Raw genomic sequence first — 19267 nt, forward strand, 5'->3', positions numbered from 1 at the left:
AGAGTAAAGTATTTACAGCAAAATATCAACATTAAAAGTGTACACTATGGAGAATGAATGGCCCATGTCAAATATATATATGCAGCATATAAAGCAGTACATCTTATTGACGATGTCATCTTATATTTTGTAAAACCTTTAAATATATATTCACCTTGCTTCCAAATACATGTAGTGGTGTGAAAAGTACAATATCTCCGTCTGAAATGTAGTGCAGCTGAAGTTTAATGTAGCAGACAAAGTAAATATTCAAGCACCAGCGCCTCAGAACTTCAGCCCAGTACTGTGGTACTGCGCAGCGGCAGGCGTGCCAGCCTTGGTAAAATTAGAACGTCATATTGAGTGCTGACAGAAATGCTGAGTGCAGGGCAGCCCTGCAGGAATTCTGGGGATGACATGGCCTATCTGTCATGAGGTGCAGCTGCTCCTGTCAGGTAGTGGGGGGGGGACCGGAGGATGTGTAAATCAGGTCTCGCTCGTCGTCCCCCCAAACTCCGGCCAGAGGCTCGAGTGAAGCCTGATGGAAAAATCAGGCCACTTAGAAGGAATCCGTTGGACTCTCCAGGCCTCACTCGGGAGAGTTTGTCCTCTGAACGCCAGCGAAACGTGCACAACTCCAAAAACTAACATGAAACTGGAATGAATTTGAGGTTGAAGGGAGCATTACAATCAAACATCACGGTTTGGCAAATTGGCTAATGTTTTGCAGATTGTTATTCATGTGCATGCGCAGATGTTTAACATCTGTAGCTGAACAATTTTTCAATACTCTCTTCTTCTTCCTTTCTTTCTTTCTTTCTTTTCCAAGGTGCCTGTGTGACAAAAACACGCAGGAAAGTGTGTTCTGCACAGTCTACCGGCTGAATGTTCCCTACGCCCATCTCCGCCGGGAGGATCACGCAGTCGGGTGAGTGAGTGAGTGAGTGAGTATGCACGTCTGTCTTGGTTGCGTACATCGCCAGTTGTTACCTCTCCGCCACTCGGCTGCTGGCTAAGCGGGCGGACAGCGTGGCTCGTTTAATCTTTGCTCTCGGTAAGACCGTGTGACGTGCCTTCGAGCCGATTGCCTGCATACGTCGCCGCTTGTTACTGAGTTTGAATGAAGCGTGTTTTAGGACTCTCTAAAGCCCACTGGTGTCTAGACTGAGGGTTAGCCTACTGTGGGGTTGCATTCATTCAATCACACAGTACAGCGGTGGTCGTTGCAGACACACCTGGCGGAGATCTGCACTCTACTGGGTCCACCTTTCTAGTTTTACTTTGACTTGAAAATGCAGGCACACACACACACACACACACACACACACACACACACACGGCACTTCCTTAACACACACCATGTGGACACCATGTTATCTCAAGTTCAAAGCAGAGCCAGGCCGTCTTTCTTCCTCCGTGAAGGGGCTTACTCAGGCCTAGAAAATGCTTTAATGATAAGACCCGAGTGTGCTGGATCGTTTGATATCAAAGATTCAAAGACCGAACGCGTTGACCTCTTTGGAGAACGTCTGTACCGTTTAGCCAAAGTGAAGCAACTGTCATTTTAAACTTAATGCTTATTCAGCCACCAGGTTTTTGGCTAGAGATATCGGAGACGGATGGATTATTCAAACTAAACTTCTAGCCAAAACATGCTGGAAGGTTCTGAAATTCTCTTTGCAAGCTTGTGGACCAACAGTTAGCGTCATGCCCTGGAATCACCTGCGTTCATCACCTCAAATCAAAGCCAAACGCCACGACCTCTACCTAAACATGCCTCTCTGTCTGCCGTCCACGGTGAGAGAGTTGCCAGCGCTTCAGCAGGTGAGAAAGACACAACAGGAATAGCAACGTGTTACCACTCTCACTCTATTTATTTGTGTTTAGAGCCGGTTCCATCAGGACCGGTTAGATTTTGACAGCTGCACGCTTTGAAAAAAAAAAAAACCAAACAAAAATTGTCGCTGCATGCCAGATTTGTTAAAACACGTTTGAGGTTTGAGGTCGATGGGCTTTCAGACGTTGCATTGCAACACCACTAGAAGGAACAATTTGATGCCAGTCACAGATAATAATCAGATTAGCTTTTTTATTTGATCGTGTGTTTTGTGGGTTGAGCCGCGCTGACGGACAAGAAAAGCATTTATGTCTCGTGTGATCAGCAGAGCATTTAGTCTGACGAGAGAGCAGAGGAGAGACAACTGGAACTAGCACAGACGGAAAGGAAGCGTTGCCTTGCGATGCCAATTTATCCTTTATGTGCGATACCGTTGGACCATGCATGCCAGTAGATCTCTGGACATATTCAAGTGTGCCGCTGCGCTAATGTCACTCATTCCTGTAGACCTGCATTTGTTGTACTTGATGAGTTGATCTGACTAGAAGATATCGAGCTGGTTGTAAATCTTTCCTCAGCTTGGATTTGGCGTTGAATCGCAGCCGACAAAACTCTTCTACTTCTGTTAAACTGCTTCATTTCTTATACAAAAAATGACAGATTTAAAATGTAAAAACGTCACATGTAATGATGTTCTTTCCTAGCTCTGCATTTGCCTTCAGCTCCGGTAAAAGTGCAATAAATATTAGCATTACGAGCATTAATACAGCAGCAAACAACAATTAGCAATGTAAAGATATAGTGGAGTAATGTCCTGTAGAGAAAGAAGTCTCTCTCTCTGTGTGTGTGTGTGTGTGTGTGTGTGTGTGTGTGTGTGTGTGTGTGTGTGTGTGTGTGTGTGTGTGTGTGTGTGTAATTCGAGCTTCTCCTTGCTTTGTTGACATAATTGGGCTGGTCACACATGCTTTTAGTGCATGTGAGCGTGCCCCAACTGGCTAGCTCACGCCAGTAAACGATGTTAGCGAGCTACGTATGTTAGCAAGGTTAGCTGCTAGCCGGCGGCTCATGAGAGCCATTGAGAGGCAATCAAAACGCTCCCAATCTCGTTTTTTAGGTCCTTTTTAAAATGACTGTTTTGGTTTTTGGTTTTGGTCGAGTCTCATCGCTGTCGTCAATCTTGTGGCGGCAGCAGTAGCTGGCAGCTGTTTTCAGTGGAAACAAACTCTGACAAACCCACTGAAGCCTGCACCTTCTGCCCCCCCCCGCGCACCAAACGGCACAAAGCATATGACCGACTGCTGAATGTAGCGGTGCGTTTAGCTGCTAAAGAACCAGATATTGCTCGAGGGAGTTGGTGGAGACCAAAACAGAGCTAAAAGGAACTCATAAACAACACACTGTAAGTTTGTAATGCTACTTTTATCAGCTTCTGTAATGGTAACCCAAACGTCACGGTAACAGAGGCGCTATTTATTGCACGCAAGACTATAACTGGCGTCAACGCCTTTTGTCGAGGTGTCTTTGGAAAGACACACTGACGAATGCCAGGTTTGTTTGAAACATTGGTAATAACTTTATTGGCTGACGGAGCAGCTGCATTTCTGTCCTTTTCTAATTTTAACGGCTCGGCTTTCGGAGCGCCGGATGTCTTTGACCCCAGAGGTCACCCTCAGGCATCCAATAAATGGAAGCTGCCTTCTTATTTCTCGCGGTTATTAACACAACTTCCACTGCAGTCTATTTAAATCCCCTCGTTCTTACTTTGAGACGGCAGGCTTATCGTCAGTGCTCCTGAGTATTCTCAGGACTGTGTCTGGAGGAGGTAGATAAAAGAAACCAGCAAAGGGGCAGGGAAAGGTCTTCCAGTTGACATTATCCAGCCATCTGCGCGAGGGACTTTCAGATAGTTCAGCGCTGACGGATAAATCGGGCTCTGGTGTTCTCCTTTATCCTCACTCGGGGCGGACAGATTGCAACAGAAAGTATGTCTGGACAGGGAAGGCCAGAAGAAGGAGCAGATTGTTCGGCCCTGCCGCCGCAGATGAATCAGAGGTCTTCTGTATGCTGGATGGATGAGTGTGTTCGCTGTGTGTTTGCGCCGCTTATATGGGCCCAGACTGCCAGACTCCACGCTTCGGAGACAGCGGCTGGGTCCAGGAAATGACCGCGATTATGCCAAATGTCCCCTTTCGGCCTCAGTTTGTCCTTAGTGGTGATGGATATGGTATGTAATAGAGTGGAGATGTGGCCCCACTGGTGGAGTCTGCTCTGCGGCGTCGGCCCCACGAGGCTCTGAAATTAGACATAAATGTCACTGCTATCTGTCTGAGTTTGCATTCCTGGCCCACATTGATGTATGGTCCGGAGATTTAGTTTCTCCAAACGTGTGAACGTGTGAACGTCTTCCCTACGAAACATTTCCAGTTGTTGGTTTTCGGGCCCGGACAACCCAGGGTCATAAAAGGTGTCCCGAGCAAGCCGCCGCACATCCACGCTCACATTCCTACCAGCTCGCAGGAACGACCAGAGGCTGGAACAGTGTGAGGGAACAGAAGAGGGCAGTCGTAAACCTTTTGGCCTTTTTTAACACTAAGAGACGCAGGAAATCACACCTGGATTGGAAGCAGCAGAAGGGGCATCTTCAGATCACCATGTCGTTCACGCCGCAGTTAAGCTGAAACTTAATTTGCTTAGATTTTGTCCCATGTGATCCATAAGCGATGTGTGTTTTTACACCAATTGTATCCAGTCAAACGAATATGCCTTTCAAAAAAGGCCTAGAATAGAGTTTTTTTGCAGCCAAAATCCCACAATGCATTGGGTAAAAAGCAGAAACCCCATTGACGGTCCCTTGTTTACTACAGATGAATTGAATAATCCTCTCACCTCCTTTGGGAGGACAACCTTCCTGAAATGAATGTGCAGCTCTTTAGTGAAATGTCAACTTCACTGCCTCATAATAAAAAAAGTGCTGATTCTCACATATTTTGCACATGCAGTGCATACCGATGCCTCTTCTCCTGTTTCAGTTAACAAGAACAGTTCTTCTTCACTGTTTCCAAGACTGAACACATTCCACTAAACCATATTACTCCTAATTGATCTTTTCATGTGGTGTGTTTGGTTAACTTTTCAAGAGTTCACTGATTTAATTTTTAAGGCGTTTTAACCCCCCCAGACACGGCTGCACTTCCCTTTTATTGTGCATTAACGGTATTGACTGATTTTTACTGATCATTAGCAACACTTGAGACGATTTTAAACTTCCCACAGTGGATTGCTGAGAGGTGACGCGTTTCTGTGTCACAGAAATGTGGCTGCAAAGAGTTATGGTGGGTTATCCAGGCCTCAACTACATTAGTTCTGCAATTACAGCAATGTGGTCTGGGTTATTAAAAACAAACAAAATCCAGATATGTATTCGAGAAGAAGTATTGAGGGAAAAAAAAAAAGGTTAAAAACAAGTCAAAATGGCTGAAAGTACGTTGAGCTACTTCACGTCCTGATGCAGGAGATATGAGCCCAAACATCCTTAGCCCCTGGTTAAAGTTTCCACTTAATTAAATCAAAATGATGTTGAAGTGGTTATTGAGCTAGCCTGCTAACTGACAGACACAAAGAAAGCCCCATAATTTGATCACAATAAGGCTCAGAAAGCGTCAGAGGCTTGAGAAACGATGATAATAAATAACTAATGTTCCCGACGACTCGGCCAATAAATATTTGCAATAACTAAGCTTCCAGCCTCGCCGCGCTGAGCTTCCCCTTCCTGCGGATCAATGTCAAATTAGCTGCGATTTCAGCTCCACTTATTACTTGTTTATCCAGCAGGAACCAACCAAACATGAGCCGACGAGACTAATGACAATCATCAGAGCGATCCGGTACGGGATGTGATGTCAGACGATTTCTTGGCCTTTCGGCTGTTTTGTAGAAAATGCATAATGAGCCACATGTTCTGTTTTTATTCACAATATCGTGGTGATGTGCAGCGTTACAAAGACGATTTCCAAGGCGTTGGAAAAGAAAATGTTTCCTTTTGGCTTGTTGGTGATTTTATTTGACGTCGGTGCAATGAGGTTCCGGCAATGGGACGCACATTTTCTGGATTGGACCGGAGCCCGGTTCTCCCTGGTAATTACTGAATGCTGTGCGACTTGTTTGTGAGCGATGAGGCCGGGGTGCTGGGGGTTACCTTTGTCAGCTGTTCCTGCGATTTGAGTCGAACGCCACGTCACAGCAACACCGTCATGGAGCGGAGGGCTTTTTCCTCCGGGGTGTTAACTCCTGTACACACTTACACAAAAATAATGCTGGAAGGCTTGGACCGGGCCGTAAATTGCGTCAATGGAGTCGTAACCCGCGACAGACGGACTTATTTTGCCCTCCCCCCCCCCCCCACCCGACACCGCTGAATTAGCCCAGCGCTCTGATGGATTACCTGCGACTGACCTGGGCTGTCAGTTGCGACGAGTCTGTCCAAAAAAAAACCATCTGGGGCCCCCGACTAGAGTGATTGCCGGGCTGTTATCAGTTGAAAGCGGACACTGACGGGTATGTTGCAAAAACAAAACGTCAACACCGAGACCACTCAACCCAGGTTCTTTTGTTGAACGCTTGCAAGTTTGGATTCTCACAAGCGCAAAAAAAAGTGTGTTTGGATGGTTTGTGTCCACGTTGCACAACGATTACTTGTCTTTGTGAGGAGATGATTTAATGAGGTGATTTCAGACGGCGGAGGTGTAGTTCTCTTCTTTTTTCCACGTTGCAGCGACAGGCTACCGCTAATCGGACGGAAAGACCTCAAATTCTAACCGTCTTCTAACTTAAAGTAATGACCCGATGATGCGTCATTAAAGGTGCTAAATTCCAAATTTGCAGCGTATCTATTGGCTCCACGCGACTGTGACGGCTGAGCCTGTTTCTGTGTCGTGTGGGACCATTTTTTTTTTGCGCCACGGTCACCAAAGTAAACATTGGACCCCTTTTTAACAAGCCACATCTCTTTTTGGAAAATTCTGACACTGAAATGGTATTTTTCAGATGGACAAATCAGGAGGAAATCAGTTAACTCTAACGTCTGACTTTTGTAATGCTAAATATGGCTGCTAGCTGTGTAAATGTATAATGTCAGCCTTTATTTCAATAGGTCAGTTAACAAAACCTTTTACAAAATTTTGAAATTTTAAAAAAATTTGAAATTTAAAAAAAAAAATTAATTGTGTAAAGTCAGTAAATATACATTTTATAATATACATATTTTAGAAACAATCATCTTCTAGCTAGCTTCTCTGGGACTTGTGTCTTCAGGCCTAAATATTTTGCTCTGCTTGACTGATCCAGTAAAGATTTTTCGACCTGTCAATATCTGTCTGTGCAGGTTGTTTGAGAATCGCGTTATGGCCCCTTAGTGAACGCCAACTAGTGTTGGAAATTCTGCCTCGGATCAACCTCTCTTGTTCAGGGAAGCGTGTTCTTAATCCCGCCCCCTTCCTCCCTCAGCTCCGGCCCACACGCTTGTCAGTCATCTTGATGTGCCGTCTGCAATGAACCGCCAATCTAGCCTGAGGCCGAGGTGATCGGCATCCGTGAAGCCAAAAGAAGCTAAAGGTGAAGACGGGACAGCTGCGCTTTAGTCTTCAGGACGGTTCCTCGGCAGCTTTTTGTTCTTGCACGTCGGGCTTAACATTCCTGTTTTACTTCTTTCTGTTGTTGTGCAAGTTCCAAAAAAAAAAAAATCACCATTGAACTGTGCCTGCATTACTTCAAGTGATAATTGTAAAAAAATAAATGTTATTTCTTAAAGTGTTGCATGAAAAACACTGAAACCTTCAAAACGTCTGAAAAGCGGCCTCTGAAAGCTGACACTCCGAAAATGGCGCCTGTGTTTCTTCAAAGAACGCAACATGTGGATCGGTCACATCGTCGTTATCCACAGTAATCCCCCCCCCCCGGAGTCAAGAGTTCACGGAGGATTGATGCCTCTCTGATGCTATGTCAGACATGTGCTTTTTATTTGGTCACCAGGCCGCCTTATCGACATCACAGAAGCAGCTGGTGAACGCACTCCTGCTCTGCTCTGCTCTGCTGGGGGACATTGGCAATGAAGCGGTGGTATGAAATGAAATGCGCTGACTTCTAAAACTTTCATAAAGCACGTTTATGGATCATATTTTCAGTAGTTGTCAAGCTCATAATGTGTGTGTTTTCCTGTACGGCCACATTTCCAACCAGACTTCCAAAATAAAAAACGACCTCAGAAAGTTTTTTTGTCTTTTTCCTTCTTTGACTTTGTACGTAATCCCCCAAAATGGCGTCACAACAGAGGTTTTCAGCGGGCCGTACACTGAAACCACTGAACTGGATATTGCTTATTGTTGAAACGCAAGCTTTGCTCCTCTGCTTTAAAAATGTTGGAAACCAGTTGATTTGACGAATCAACAGAAAGTGAGTTGTTCGGGTCAAGCGAGAAAAATTGTATTTATTCAGTCCCAAAGTCTGAATCACAAACTTGGCTCAAAGGGCTTCACAATCTGCTCGGCATACGACACCCTCCATCCTCCATCCTCCATCCTCAGATCCTTGGATCCTTGGATCCTCGATTGGGGGAACCCTCCCGAAAGGAAGAGCGAAGGGAGATTATGTACAGAAAGGGAGGAAACGATCGACCAAATCTTTAAAAAATCAGTAGTTTCTTTACAAAAAAAACGTTTTCAAAATTAGGAAACATCTCACAAAAATAAGGTAAATCGGACTAAGACTCCAGAGTTCAGTGCCAAATTCATTTCACTGTACAGCAGACACACTTTGTGAGGGACTGATGTCTGAAATGAGCTTTTGTAACTCCAGAACTTTGTCATTTCTGCGTTTTTAACTCCTGGTTCTTCGCTGGAATGGATTTCATTGGATACCTTTTCTCACTGTCATTCAGTGTAAACAAACTCTTCAATCAACAAAGAACATTTAAGCTTCAGATTGAAGTGAAACATATATAAATATCCCCTATTATTACTCTAGCTGTGAGATAAGCTGCCTCTCATTAGTTCTCCACAGAACTCATGAATTATTATCATTATTATTATTATTATTATTTGGACCGGCCTCGGTCTTTTTTTGAAATCCCACAGTAATCTTTCACTGAGAATTAGATTTGAAAGGAGTCCAGTGCCAGCAGGATTGTGGTGAGTTCATTTCCTCCATGTGCAGCGTGGGAGGAGGAGGAGTGGGGGAGCTTTCGGGGTGGGGGTGGGGTGGGGGGGGTGTAGCAGAGGTGCAGTGGTCTTGGAGGAGTTCAGAATGACGCGCAATTAATCAGCCGGGGCAGACGGCCGATATCACTTCACCGCACAGGGCCGGAATAGAGGCCCGTCTGTGCCGAACAGCTGCAGGAGGAAACCGGCCCTTTTGCCTTTCTTAGACATGTGTGACGGAGAGAGAGAGAGAGAGAGAGAGAGAGAGAGAGAGAGAGAGAGAGAGAGAGAGAGAGAGAGAGAGAGGAGTGTGTATATGAGACCACTTACAGATGGGATGGAGGAGGGGAGGAGGAGACGAAGAGGAAGAGAGGGAAAGGAAGAAAAAAAAAAATCGTAGGTTTTAATAGCCTACCCACATCTGTTTATTTAGAAAAGAAACCATTGTGTCATTCAGTTATTCTAACAACCTACACCAGGGCCAATGTTAGTCCCACAATGACGGCTTTTTAAATACACAGTTTACACTCCTATGAAGTGGCCTCATAACGGCGTCGGAGCCTCAGGAACGTGCCAAATAGGGGGGGGGTGGGGGTGGGGTGGGGTGGGGTGGGGTGGGGTGGGGTGGGGTGGGGGGGGGGGGGGGGGGTGGGGGGGGGGGGGGGTAGGGTTTCACATTCCCTCCCGCACTTCTTGACGTCTCTATAGCAGACTGTGATGCCAGAGGTTGGCTGGGGGGGGGATCTGTTGGGGGCCATTTGTCTTGGTCTTGTGTGCTTTTTCTGGGTCTAATCTCTTAAATTGGTACTTGAGGTTTTGGAGGTCTGCCAAAATAAAAAACTGCAGGGGGTTCTGGGATGCGAGTTTGGAAAGCCATACGAGATGGTATCCTTGTTGTTTGCACATCCTATCAACTGTGTACTCCAAGGCTGGGTAGCATTCATGCTACAGATGTTCAGTGAGGGTTCTTTTAATGTCCGATTGCAAAGGTATTCAAAATTGTTGCTTTCTACAATAGTGGAAAACGGCAACTACTCCATGGTTAAGGTTAGTAAATGGTTGTGGTCATGGCGTATAAATCATGGCCAATGTATGGTTGGGGTGAGGCAACGACACCATTTAAAGCTGCCGCGTTCTACAACAACAATGTATCGAACGACGACGTGAAAGCAACGTGACGAAGTGAAACCTACGGAGAAATACGCTGCTCCCACCGGCTTCACCGAACTTCGTCGTGACTTTCAGCTCCTCGTATAGACGCCCGGTTTCACGTCCGTACAATCTGTCCGGTTGAAAAGCGCCAACGACCTTCTTGTACGCAACTTGCACAGCAGCCAACGGCAGACAAAACAGAGTCGGCGACCAGCTGGTGCGGCGTTTCGCTATGAGGGTAAATCGCTGTCAAAAAAAGCGCAAATGAGATCCACGCGCGCAAATCAAACAGGCACTCGTGAGTCTTTTACCTGCCAGTAGTTTTTCTTTTTGACAGTAAGTGGGCGGACCCAGTCTCCATTGTATCTCTACATCTAATTGGTTACAATCCTCGTCTTTGGATAGACCGGATATCACTGTGACACAGACGCTGGGGGGAGATTTTACTTGTACTTTCTGCACTTAAGGTACATTTTGCTAATAATAACATACTTGACTATGGTTTTGAATGCACATAATGGTTGTTTCATCAGTATCAGTACGTTTACTGCAGTGACGGATCTGAATACTTTTTCATCCACTGATTACTTGTCAGTGATTTAAGTTGAGGCAAACAGTTAATATATAAACAGATCCTTGAGCGGGTCCAAATTGTTGCTCGTATTATATACAACTACATGATATCTCTTCTGTAAACACACCAGTATGATTAAATATGATCACATCGTGTTTTATAGTTTGTATTTCATCAGCCTCTACAGTCTGAAAAGTTTACAAAACATGTCAGACAAATGTAGAACATTGTGAGTAGTGGAGTGGTGTTTAGTGGCGGTTTGAGAACCACCTCTAACAGACCTGGGGTCTGTGTCACAGTGATGTCTGTCCAAAGACGAGGATTGTAACCAATTAGATGTAGAGATACAACGGAGACTGAGTCCGCCCCCTTACTGTCACAAAGAAAAACTACGGGTGATTTGCCGTCATATTTCGCAGCTAAACTTTGCCTCAGGAGTTGGTGGAGACCAAAACCGGAGCAAAAAGAGAGTGAATATTGGACGTTCATCTTTGCCAGGTGGCTTAATTTGTCGCGTTAGCTTGCTAGCATTAGCTAATTAGCGGCGAACACCAAAATACAGTGGAGGACGATGGGAGCGTCAGTAGTTTTGCAAATATTTCACCATAAACCAAAGTAAGTAAGAAAGCACCGTAAGTATTGGACATATTTTGACCAGATGGTGGTGCCGACATTAATTGTGGGTATGTGTTGGGTATTTGTTTTTCGTTTAGAGGGTATGATTTCAATTTTGTGTCATATTTATTCTCATTATCTACCCAAGATGTTTCTCGTTGCTAGTGTTTTGGTTCATTTTGTAAAAAGGGTAAAAAGTAAAACACCAAAGTATGGTTTATAAATTGCACTTGTCGTTTGTTAATTGTAAAAGAAATGTTATCTGGAACCCCAATATGTCTTTCATCAGATCGTTCAGGATGTAAATCGGGAAGTATTTCGGTAAAGTTCTTGCGCCTCTGCTTTGTGTTGAGACAACACTGAATGCTGATACATTGAGAAGTTGTATAATGGATTTTTGTTAAATGGGGAAAACAGGATTATATTCCTCAAACTAAGGTATTCATCAAGGAAGCGGAGGCACTGAGACGATACCTAGCCCTACCATTACTATACCCTGAGCCAGTTTTTAAAAACTATTCCTTCATTATCTTCTTGTAAAGAGAAACTTTCCATTTGGACTGTCACAAGTCTCTATAATAAAACCTTTCATCAACAGCAGATGGGGAATGTTTAGCACGTGTGCTCAAAGTAAGGATGTTTTATATTGTTAAATTCTTCCCTGCTGCATTCTTATGTCCAGGAGACCGAGGTCATGCGTCTGTGTCGGAGGTTAGGTCCTTCATATGTTCCGTGTTGTTTGTCTGCGGCGATATGAAAGGCCTTTGGTGATGCCTGTGTAAACAGCCGCTCACACTGAGCGGCATGTGTCGCAACAGCTGCCCGTGTGCAGAATCACGGAGCTCCGTTGGGGGGGGGGGAATACTGTAAAAAAAAGTTACCTGGATGTAATTACAGTTCTGAAAGCACATTCTCCACCGCTAATGGACTCGACTGTTTACGATTAGAGGACATGCGGGCCGAGGACGATGTGCCGTCTCCGTGGTCGGGATGTCTAGGTCTGCCTGATTTAGAGGCTCAGAGGAGACAGTCTGCCCCCCCCCCCCCCGGACTGTTTTTGCAGGTTCCACTCGGGAGCTCGTAGGCGTAGAGCGCTCAAAGCCTTTGTTGCCCTGTGATCGCTGTCTCTTGGTTTGAAGTCTGACATAACTGTAGATGGCATCTATTACAAGGAAGGATTTGAAATAACACAAACACCAGGTGTAGGGCTGGTTTGAAAAAAAAAGTGTTCGATGCCAGTACACTTAAAGTGATATCGATACCCACAGAGTACTTCATTTGTGAGCGTCCCACTGGCTAGCGAATCGCCGCCGCGCTGCAAAAAAAGCTCAGATAACGCTGTCAGGTTAACTCCATTAGCTCTGTCGGCACTGTTGCCGTTGTTAGCGCTGTTAGCAGCGTTTGCGCCTGCTATCGTCTAGTTGCCAGGGCCGCTTTCAGAGCCGTCTGCAGGCAGGCAACGGCGTTTTTTTACGGGTTGTAGCTGCTGAGGTAGAGGGCCAATCACAAAGAACGCTCGCGTTGAAATAGCCATCTTGTTTCCAGATCTGGGCGCCAAATAAAGGAGCAATTTCGGTCGATACCCAGCCTTAACAAACACCCTTTTTTTGGGGGGGGGGGTGAAATTCTTTTAACTTTATTTGATGCCGACTGTAGAAAGAAGGCAGGAAATGAGTCGGGGGATGAGATGGACGAGGACATGCAATAACGGTCTGAAGCTAGAGACGCAAAGCATCTTTAGCCCCGAGGCCACTATAACCCGTTCGTTTTTAAAATATGACTTTATTTTGTAGTAGTGACACCTGTGCTTTCTTCTCTACCACATTTAGATAGTTTGAGTCCATACAGTCTCTAGTTGATCTCATGTATCTGAGACACTGACGGGTCGTACACATGACCGACTTACTGTATTTAAACTGTTTTCTGCACTCGATGAAAACGTGTAATTATTTTATCAGTTAGTTTCCCTCTTTTGATGTCGGGCCAAATGTGCGGATCAGATCACGTTGAACCTCGTTACACATTACGGTGCGGTGGACCTGTGCTAAAAGGGTCAGCAGAGGGACCGGTGCCCGGTGCCTCCTCGTCATGATGGATGACTTTAATCTCACTGATTAAAGGAACACAACAGTTAACGTTTTAACCAGTCAGCAGGATCTGGATGAAGCACTTCAATGAGCAGGAAAGGAAGTTTGAATTCCCCCACTCCCTAAAACAAGGCATCGCTCATTTGGTTTAAACCAAAAAGTAAATCATTTGTATTCCTTCTGCAAACTGCATTATCATGATGTTTTTCATTGTCGTGAAAGGAGCCAGTGCGTTGTTGTTGTTCAGCTCCCGCAGCAGAAGCTCTCTAGAAATAGTGGTTTATTTCTGTCTCTCTGCCAACTTGTACGGCCGTAATCACCCGTGCGTCACAGTTCCAAACCCGGAGAAACCGACGTCAAAATCCTCCGAAGAGGACGGAACCAAACTGAGGCGAATTAACAGGCGGACGCGAGGAAGGAAATGAATCCTTAATCTTTTTTTTTTTTTTGGGTTCCTTTCCAAAATAACTTATCACTTCGAGCCATTATCGCTTCTCTGAAATCCCAAAGAGGAAGCAATTTGAACGGATAGTCCCTGCCAACTCATTTCCTGTACCCTGATCCGGACGGCTCGGTGCGGGGGGCAGGGCCCGCCGCCGCTGACCCGCTCTGCTGAAGTCGAGCTCACTCAGTCACTGTGGCTCTCGTCACTCATTCATTCAGGAGTTTGAATATTAGTCAGTCACAAGAAGAAACTTAAACTTTAAGTATCGATCCGAACAAAGTGCTTGCACTCCAGAAATTGGATCATACCCGCTTATGATTAATTAATAATGGATGTCATTTCTTGTATTCTTTCAGACTTGTACAACCTTTCGTCCGCAGAACGTCACACAGAGAGCCTCGTCGGCTCTGAGCACCAGCTTTTAATACCATTGTGTTTGTCCTTTGATTGAACTGTTGCGGGCAAGAACTCCGGGTTTAATTGAGCCCCGAAAAAGTAACGACGCTCGGCTCTCAGTGCAGCACACCTGGTTCAAGCGAGCAGCTGTTGGAAAAGACAAATGAAGTTGTTAGTGTTTAGGATGAAAGAATTTTGCCGTTTTATTATGAAAAAGATGAATTAACAAACACCTTGCTGGAGTGGCGTCACCTCCGTTTGGCGTTACAGAGGACGCCGGTGTTGTTGGGGGATCTTTTGTCACGGCGTTTGCCATTCTTCGTGCCGGAGGGGAAAGCAGGAGAGGGACTCCTCAAGGTATTGAGTTCTCCCCCCCCCCCCAGTATCCATCATTTTCGGGACCTTGGAGTAGCGCCAGCAGCGTCGGCGCTAGCCAGCCGTAACTGACATTGAGTGCATTGTTTGCAGCGGGAAGCTCGCGGCGGTGGCCTAAAGGTACATTCCTGAATCAGAATGGACACGTTTGAACACAAACAGCCTTTGTGCCCTCGCTGCCCCCCCCCCCACCCCTGACTCCCTCATCCACATCAGGCCTCAAGAGCTAAACTGCCTCCTCTCGCTCGTGTGTCAACATGTGGGCCATCATTTTACTCTCTCTCACACACACACACACACACACACACTCACACACACCACACACACTCAAGTGTCATTTTGATGATGAGGTCCAGGCAGATAGCTAAGCTCTTGGAAAGAAGCCGAAAAGTCAAAACCGTTTCGGAAACAAACAAGGTATTCAGATTGTGTTGACATTATGAAAGTACACATCGGGGGAAGAACTGCTGCTCTTAAAGTTTTGCACTTTCCTCTTCAGCAACTTATGGTGATTTTGTTTTCATAACAGGCGGCTGAAACGAAATTACCATTAAAACGGTTTTTTTTTAATTTTCTCCATGTTTTTAGGAATAAAATGTTGAATAAATCAGACGTTAGAATATAGAGAGGAATGAAAGTGGAAAAGGAGAATAAAACTAATTTAGAGGAAACTTTAAAGATATGTTTTGTAAATAATGCAGATGATGCATTATGTCATTTTAACTTTTGGTGAATCTACAGAGTGGACTTAAATGAATCCCTCTGACTTTTATCATCCTGTAAACAAAGTGTATACTTGTAGTTAGTAACATTATAAAGTGGGAATCAAAGTAAATACATATGATCATGAAGGATGAGCGCGTTTCACCGACACATCCATCCCACCTCCACCTCAGTCCCCCTCCCACCCTAACTCCCGCCCACCGCGGACGTGGGAAAACCCACAGCCAGTGGCGAACCAATGAGGAGCCCCTCACTAATGTGTGGAGACGGGGTGGAGAGAGAGAGACAGAGGGGGGAGACTGAAAGACAAATGCTCAAAGTGGACAGAGTAGAGGACCACTCTGCGACCCGCACGGGCTGTTGTTTTCTCCCCACATGCTGCTGTTTGTTTTGCACTCCCGTGCCTCTCAAGGACTTCTAAATGATCCAGCGCGGTCCTCCAAGAGGGGGCTCCCGGGACTTCTACCGTCTTTTCTTTCCCCGGTGGTGGGGGGGTGCTTGAGATCCGCTACAGCAAGAGGACGCTGGAGCCGGAGGGCAGTTCGTGGCGTTGAAATCCCTGCGATGGAGCGACCCGCTGCAGCAACTCTGCTCAACTTGTAGACAACTTGTTTCCCCTTCAGCGTCTTTTTGTTTTTTGGTTTTTATGTATTTATATTTGTTTGATTGTTTGACTCCCGTTGAGGGCGTTCTGGTGGACTTCCCCGGCCCGGTCATGTATGGATAGCGGGAGGTTTCTCGCTCAGGATTCCGCCTCAAATGGATCAGCGCTGACGGGTTTCATGGAGCCGGGATTACACCGCGCAGTGGCAGCCTGTTGAACGCCCCCCCCCCGCCCCACACACACACACACACACACACACACACACACACACACACACACACACACACACACACACCATCTGCCTCGGAATAACCAACGCTCCTCCGTTGAAGAAAGTTCTTATTGTTGTTGTTGTCGTTACGCATGTCACTGTTGTGAGTTGCGTCCCCGGTTTCCCCGGTTCCAGAACAATGGCGAGCCCCGGCGCGGCGGCACGGAGCGCCCGTCGCTTCGCGCTGCCCCTCGGCGGCGCGCTGCTGCTCCTCGGCTGCCTCGCGGCGGCCTCGCCGCCGCACGGCCGCCGGCTGATCTGCTGGCAGGCCATCATGAACTGCCAGGCCGAGCCCGAGTGCAACTACGCGTACGAGCACTACGCGCGGGCGTGCGGCCCCGTGCTGAACGGCGAGCGGAGGAAGTGCCCGAGCCACTGCATCTCGTCGCTCGTGCAGCTCAACCTGACCAAGAACGGCCCGGCGCTGGAGGACTGCAGCTGCGCCCACGACCCGATGTGCACGAGCACCAAGCGGGCCATCGAGCCCTGCCTGCCCAGGACCACCAGCACCGGGTGCACGGAGGCCCGGCGCCAGTGCGAGCGCGACGGCCCGTGCAGCTCCGCCATGCACGACTACCTGCGGCACTGCGGGAAGCTGTTCAGCGGCGCGATCTGCACGAACGCCTGCCGCAACGTGATCGCGAACATGCGCAAGATCCCCAAGGGTCAGCAGCTGGACGCGTGCATGTGCGACGGCACGGAGCGGGCCATCTGCGAGTTCGTGAAGAGCAGCATGAAAGCGCTGTGCTTCGACTCGCCCGCGCGGGGGGACGAGGGCAGCGGGTCGGACTACGGCCCGGACCCGGACTACGAGGACGACCCTCCGGATTCGGACTACCTGGAGGAGCCGGAGAGCGGGGCCTCTCCTCGGGCGACCCGCTGCGCCTTGACCCTGCTGGCATCCATTTTGGCTCTATTTGCTCTCGTTTAATCCGCCGGGGTTCGTAATCCAACCCCGACTTTCTGTGCGTGTGCGCGCGCGGATAAAAACAAAACTTGTGTGAATTAAGAGTCTTCTAGACGCTGAAGGATATCAAAGCAGGAGATGTTCTCAGTGAGAGCACAGAGACTCTAGATGAGGACCTAGGGTGTCTCCTGAAGTCCTCAGAGACACAGTTGGGCATCAATCAGCTGTGCACTGCCAATCTTATTTTTTTTGTTTGTTAAATATATATATATATATATACTAAATATATATATATAAAGAAATGAACTATTTTTCTATGCCGGTTGTTTTTGGGGCACCAGTCTGGTCTGAACTGTTGAAGCTGGAGGCCTGTGACCTGTTGTACATAGAGCTTACGAGTGAAACGGTAATTTATTACACACCTACAGTCACATCCAAATGTCCAGCGTGTGAATAACAGAGCGAGTGTTCCAGCTTTAAAGGAGGGAAGTCACCGCGACTGTGCTCTCTTCAAAGATAATGTGCATTGTGTATATATGTGTATATAGCCTATATAGATTTCTCCTCCCCCCCCCCCCCCCCCCCCCAGAGAATCCTCTATGTGTTAGGCTATGAGCTGATTTATTCACTGTGTACAGCCTAGAGAAAGACGCGTCTAAATCCCTGTATGATCTGCCTTAACGATATACTTTTATAGGAGGCATAAAGGAAACTTGAAGATATCTTCCCGACTGTTGACTGTGTTTGTTTTGTGTGCTTCAACGCATCGCGTCGGTCACGCCTCTGGGTTTTTCGAATAATATATATATGTATATATATATATATATATATATATATATATATATATATATATATATATATATAAAGAAAGCTATATTGTAAACGAGCAAACATCAGTTATAGAAACATCAAAATGTTCTCACGGGACATTTACAAGTTTTGCAGCAACTTGCTTTTAATGTCAATCTTGACAACTGTGAGAATCTTTGACTTGCAAAAGATTGCAACTGGTGCCGTAAATCAACAGAACACCACAACTCCCCCTCCCCCCCCCAACACCCCCTCCTGCACTCAGGTATCACAATTTACGGTCACTGGCTGTTTTTTTATTTTATTTTCACCATATATAAATATTGTAATGTGTGTTTTGGTAAAACATCAGGATGTACGTTTCTTAACTTAGAATAAGAAAAAAAATATATTTTAGTTTACTAGTGACGACGGATTAGATTACAGTTAATTCCTGTAATTGGCTGGAGTTTAGGAGGTGCTACAAGCATTTATTTAGGTTTCTATTCACCTCCTCACTCATGCAGCTGGTGTGTGTGTGTGTGTGTGTGTGTGTGTGTGTGTGTGTTCATATTTCCATTTTAGCAGAGTTGTTGTTGTTTTCACGAGACACCGATCACTTCAACGTTTTGGAGCAACTTGCTTTTAATGTCAACTCTTGACAAGTGTGAGAATCTTTGACTGGACACCGTTTTTTTTCGCCCTTAAATCTCTTTAATCTTTGCACAATGGTTCAGGTCAGATGTGCATGAAATCGAAGGGTAAAAGCCACTGATTTTGGTCCATAAGTGAGTGAGAGCACAATGGGCTCCTTAGTTCTGCTCTCACAGCAGCGATGGAGAAGAAGGGGGTTCCCTCGGGTAGTGGTGTGTACGTTACCATATGTACTTTATTACTTTACACGCTTGATGTGACGCACGACGTCTTGGTTCGTCTTCATAGCAGTTTGCTAAAAAAGGAACCGACAAACAAACAAAATGTTCTGCCGTGACATTAGACGAGATATATCGTAATATGGAACGAGCGACGTCTTCTGCTGTTAAAAGGCTGCGTTACAGTAAGGTGATGTCATTTGTATTTGCCAATTTTATCCACATTGCTGATGACGAATAATCCCAAAAAGTATCTGACAGTTTCACGTCGCAATATCAATGTTTTTGGATCATAAACCTGATATTTGATTTTGTCCACATTATCCAGCCCTGCTGTGTATACTGTACATTCTGATGCTTGTGAAGATGCAAATGATAAAGTTTACTAATTTAAAGAAACAGTATTTGATATATATATATATATACGTATATATATATATATATACGTATA

General features: G+C 46.0%; 1 protein-coding gene across 1 annotated transcript; it reads left to right on the top strand.

The window, feature by feature from the left end:
- The first annotated feature begins 15676 nt into the window (after nt 1-15676).
- Nucleotides 15677-17877, top strand: gas1a (growth arrest-specific 1a). Its single transcript, XM_068703564.1, has one exon. It carries the CDS (start codon nt 16388-16390, stop codon nt 17177-17179), a length of 792 nt encoding a protein of 263 aa, XP_068559665.1. The 5' UTR covers nt 15677-16387; the 3' UTR covers nt 17180-17877.
- Nucleotides 17878-19267: the final 1390 nt, after the last annotated feature.

This window comes from Cebidichthys violaceus, unplaced genomic scaffold, assembly GCF_023349555.1.
Source record: "Cebidichthys violaceus isolate CVI_PGR_0920_01 unplaced genomic scaffold, fCebVio1.0.p SCAF_9, whole genome shotgun sequence".
In the NCBI taxonomy this organism is placed as follows: Eukaryota; Metazoa; Chordata; class Actinopteri; order Perciformes; family Stichaeidae; genus Cebidichthys; species Cebidichthys violaceus.

What these genes read in the sequence shown, in the direction of transcription:
- gas1a (XM_068703564.1), top strand. Translation starts at nt 16,388, where the DNA reads ATGGCGAGCCCCGGCGCGGCGGCACGGAGCGCCCGTCGCTTCGCGCTG.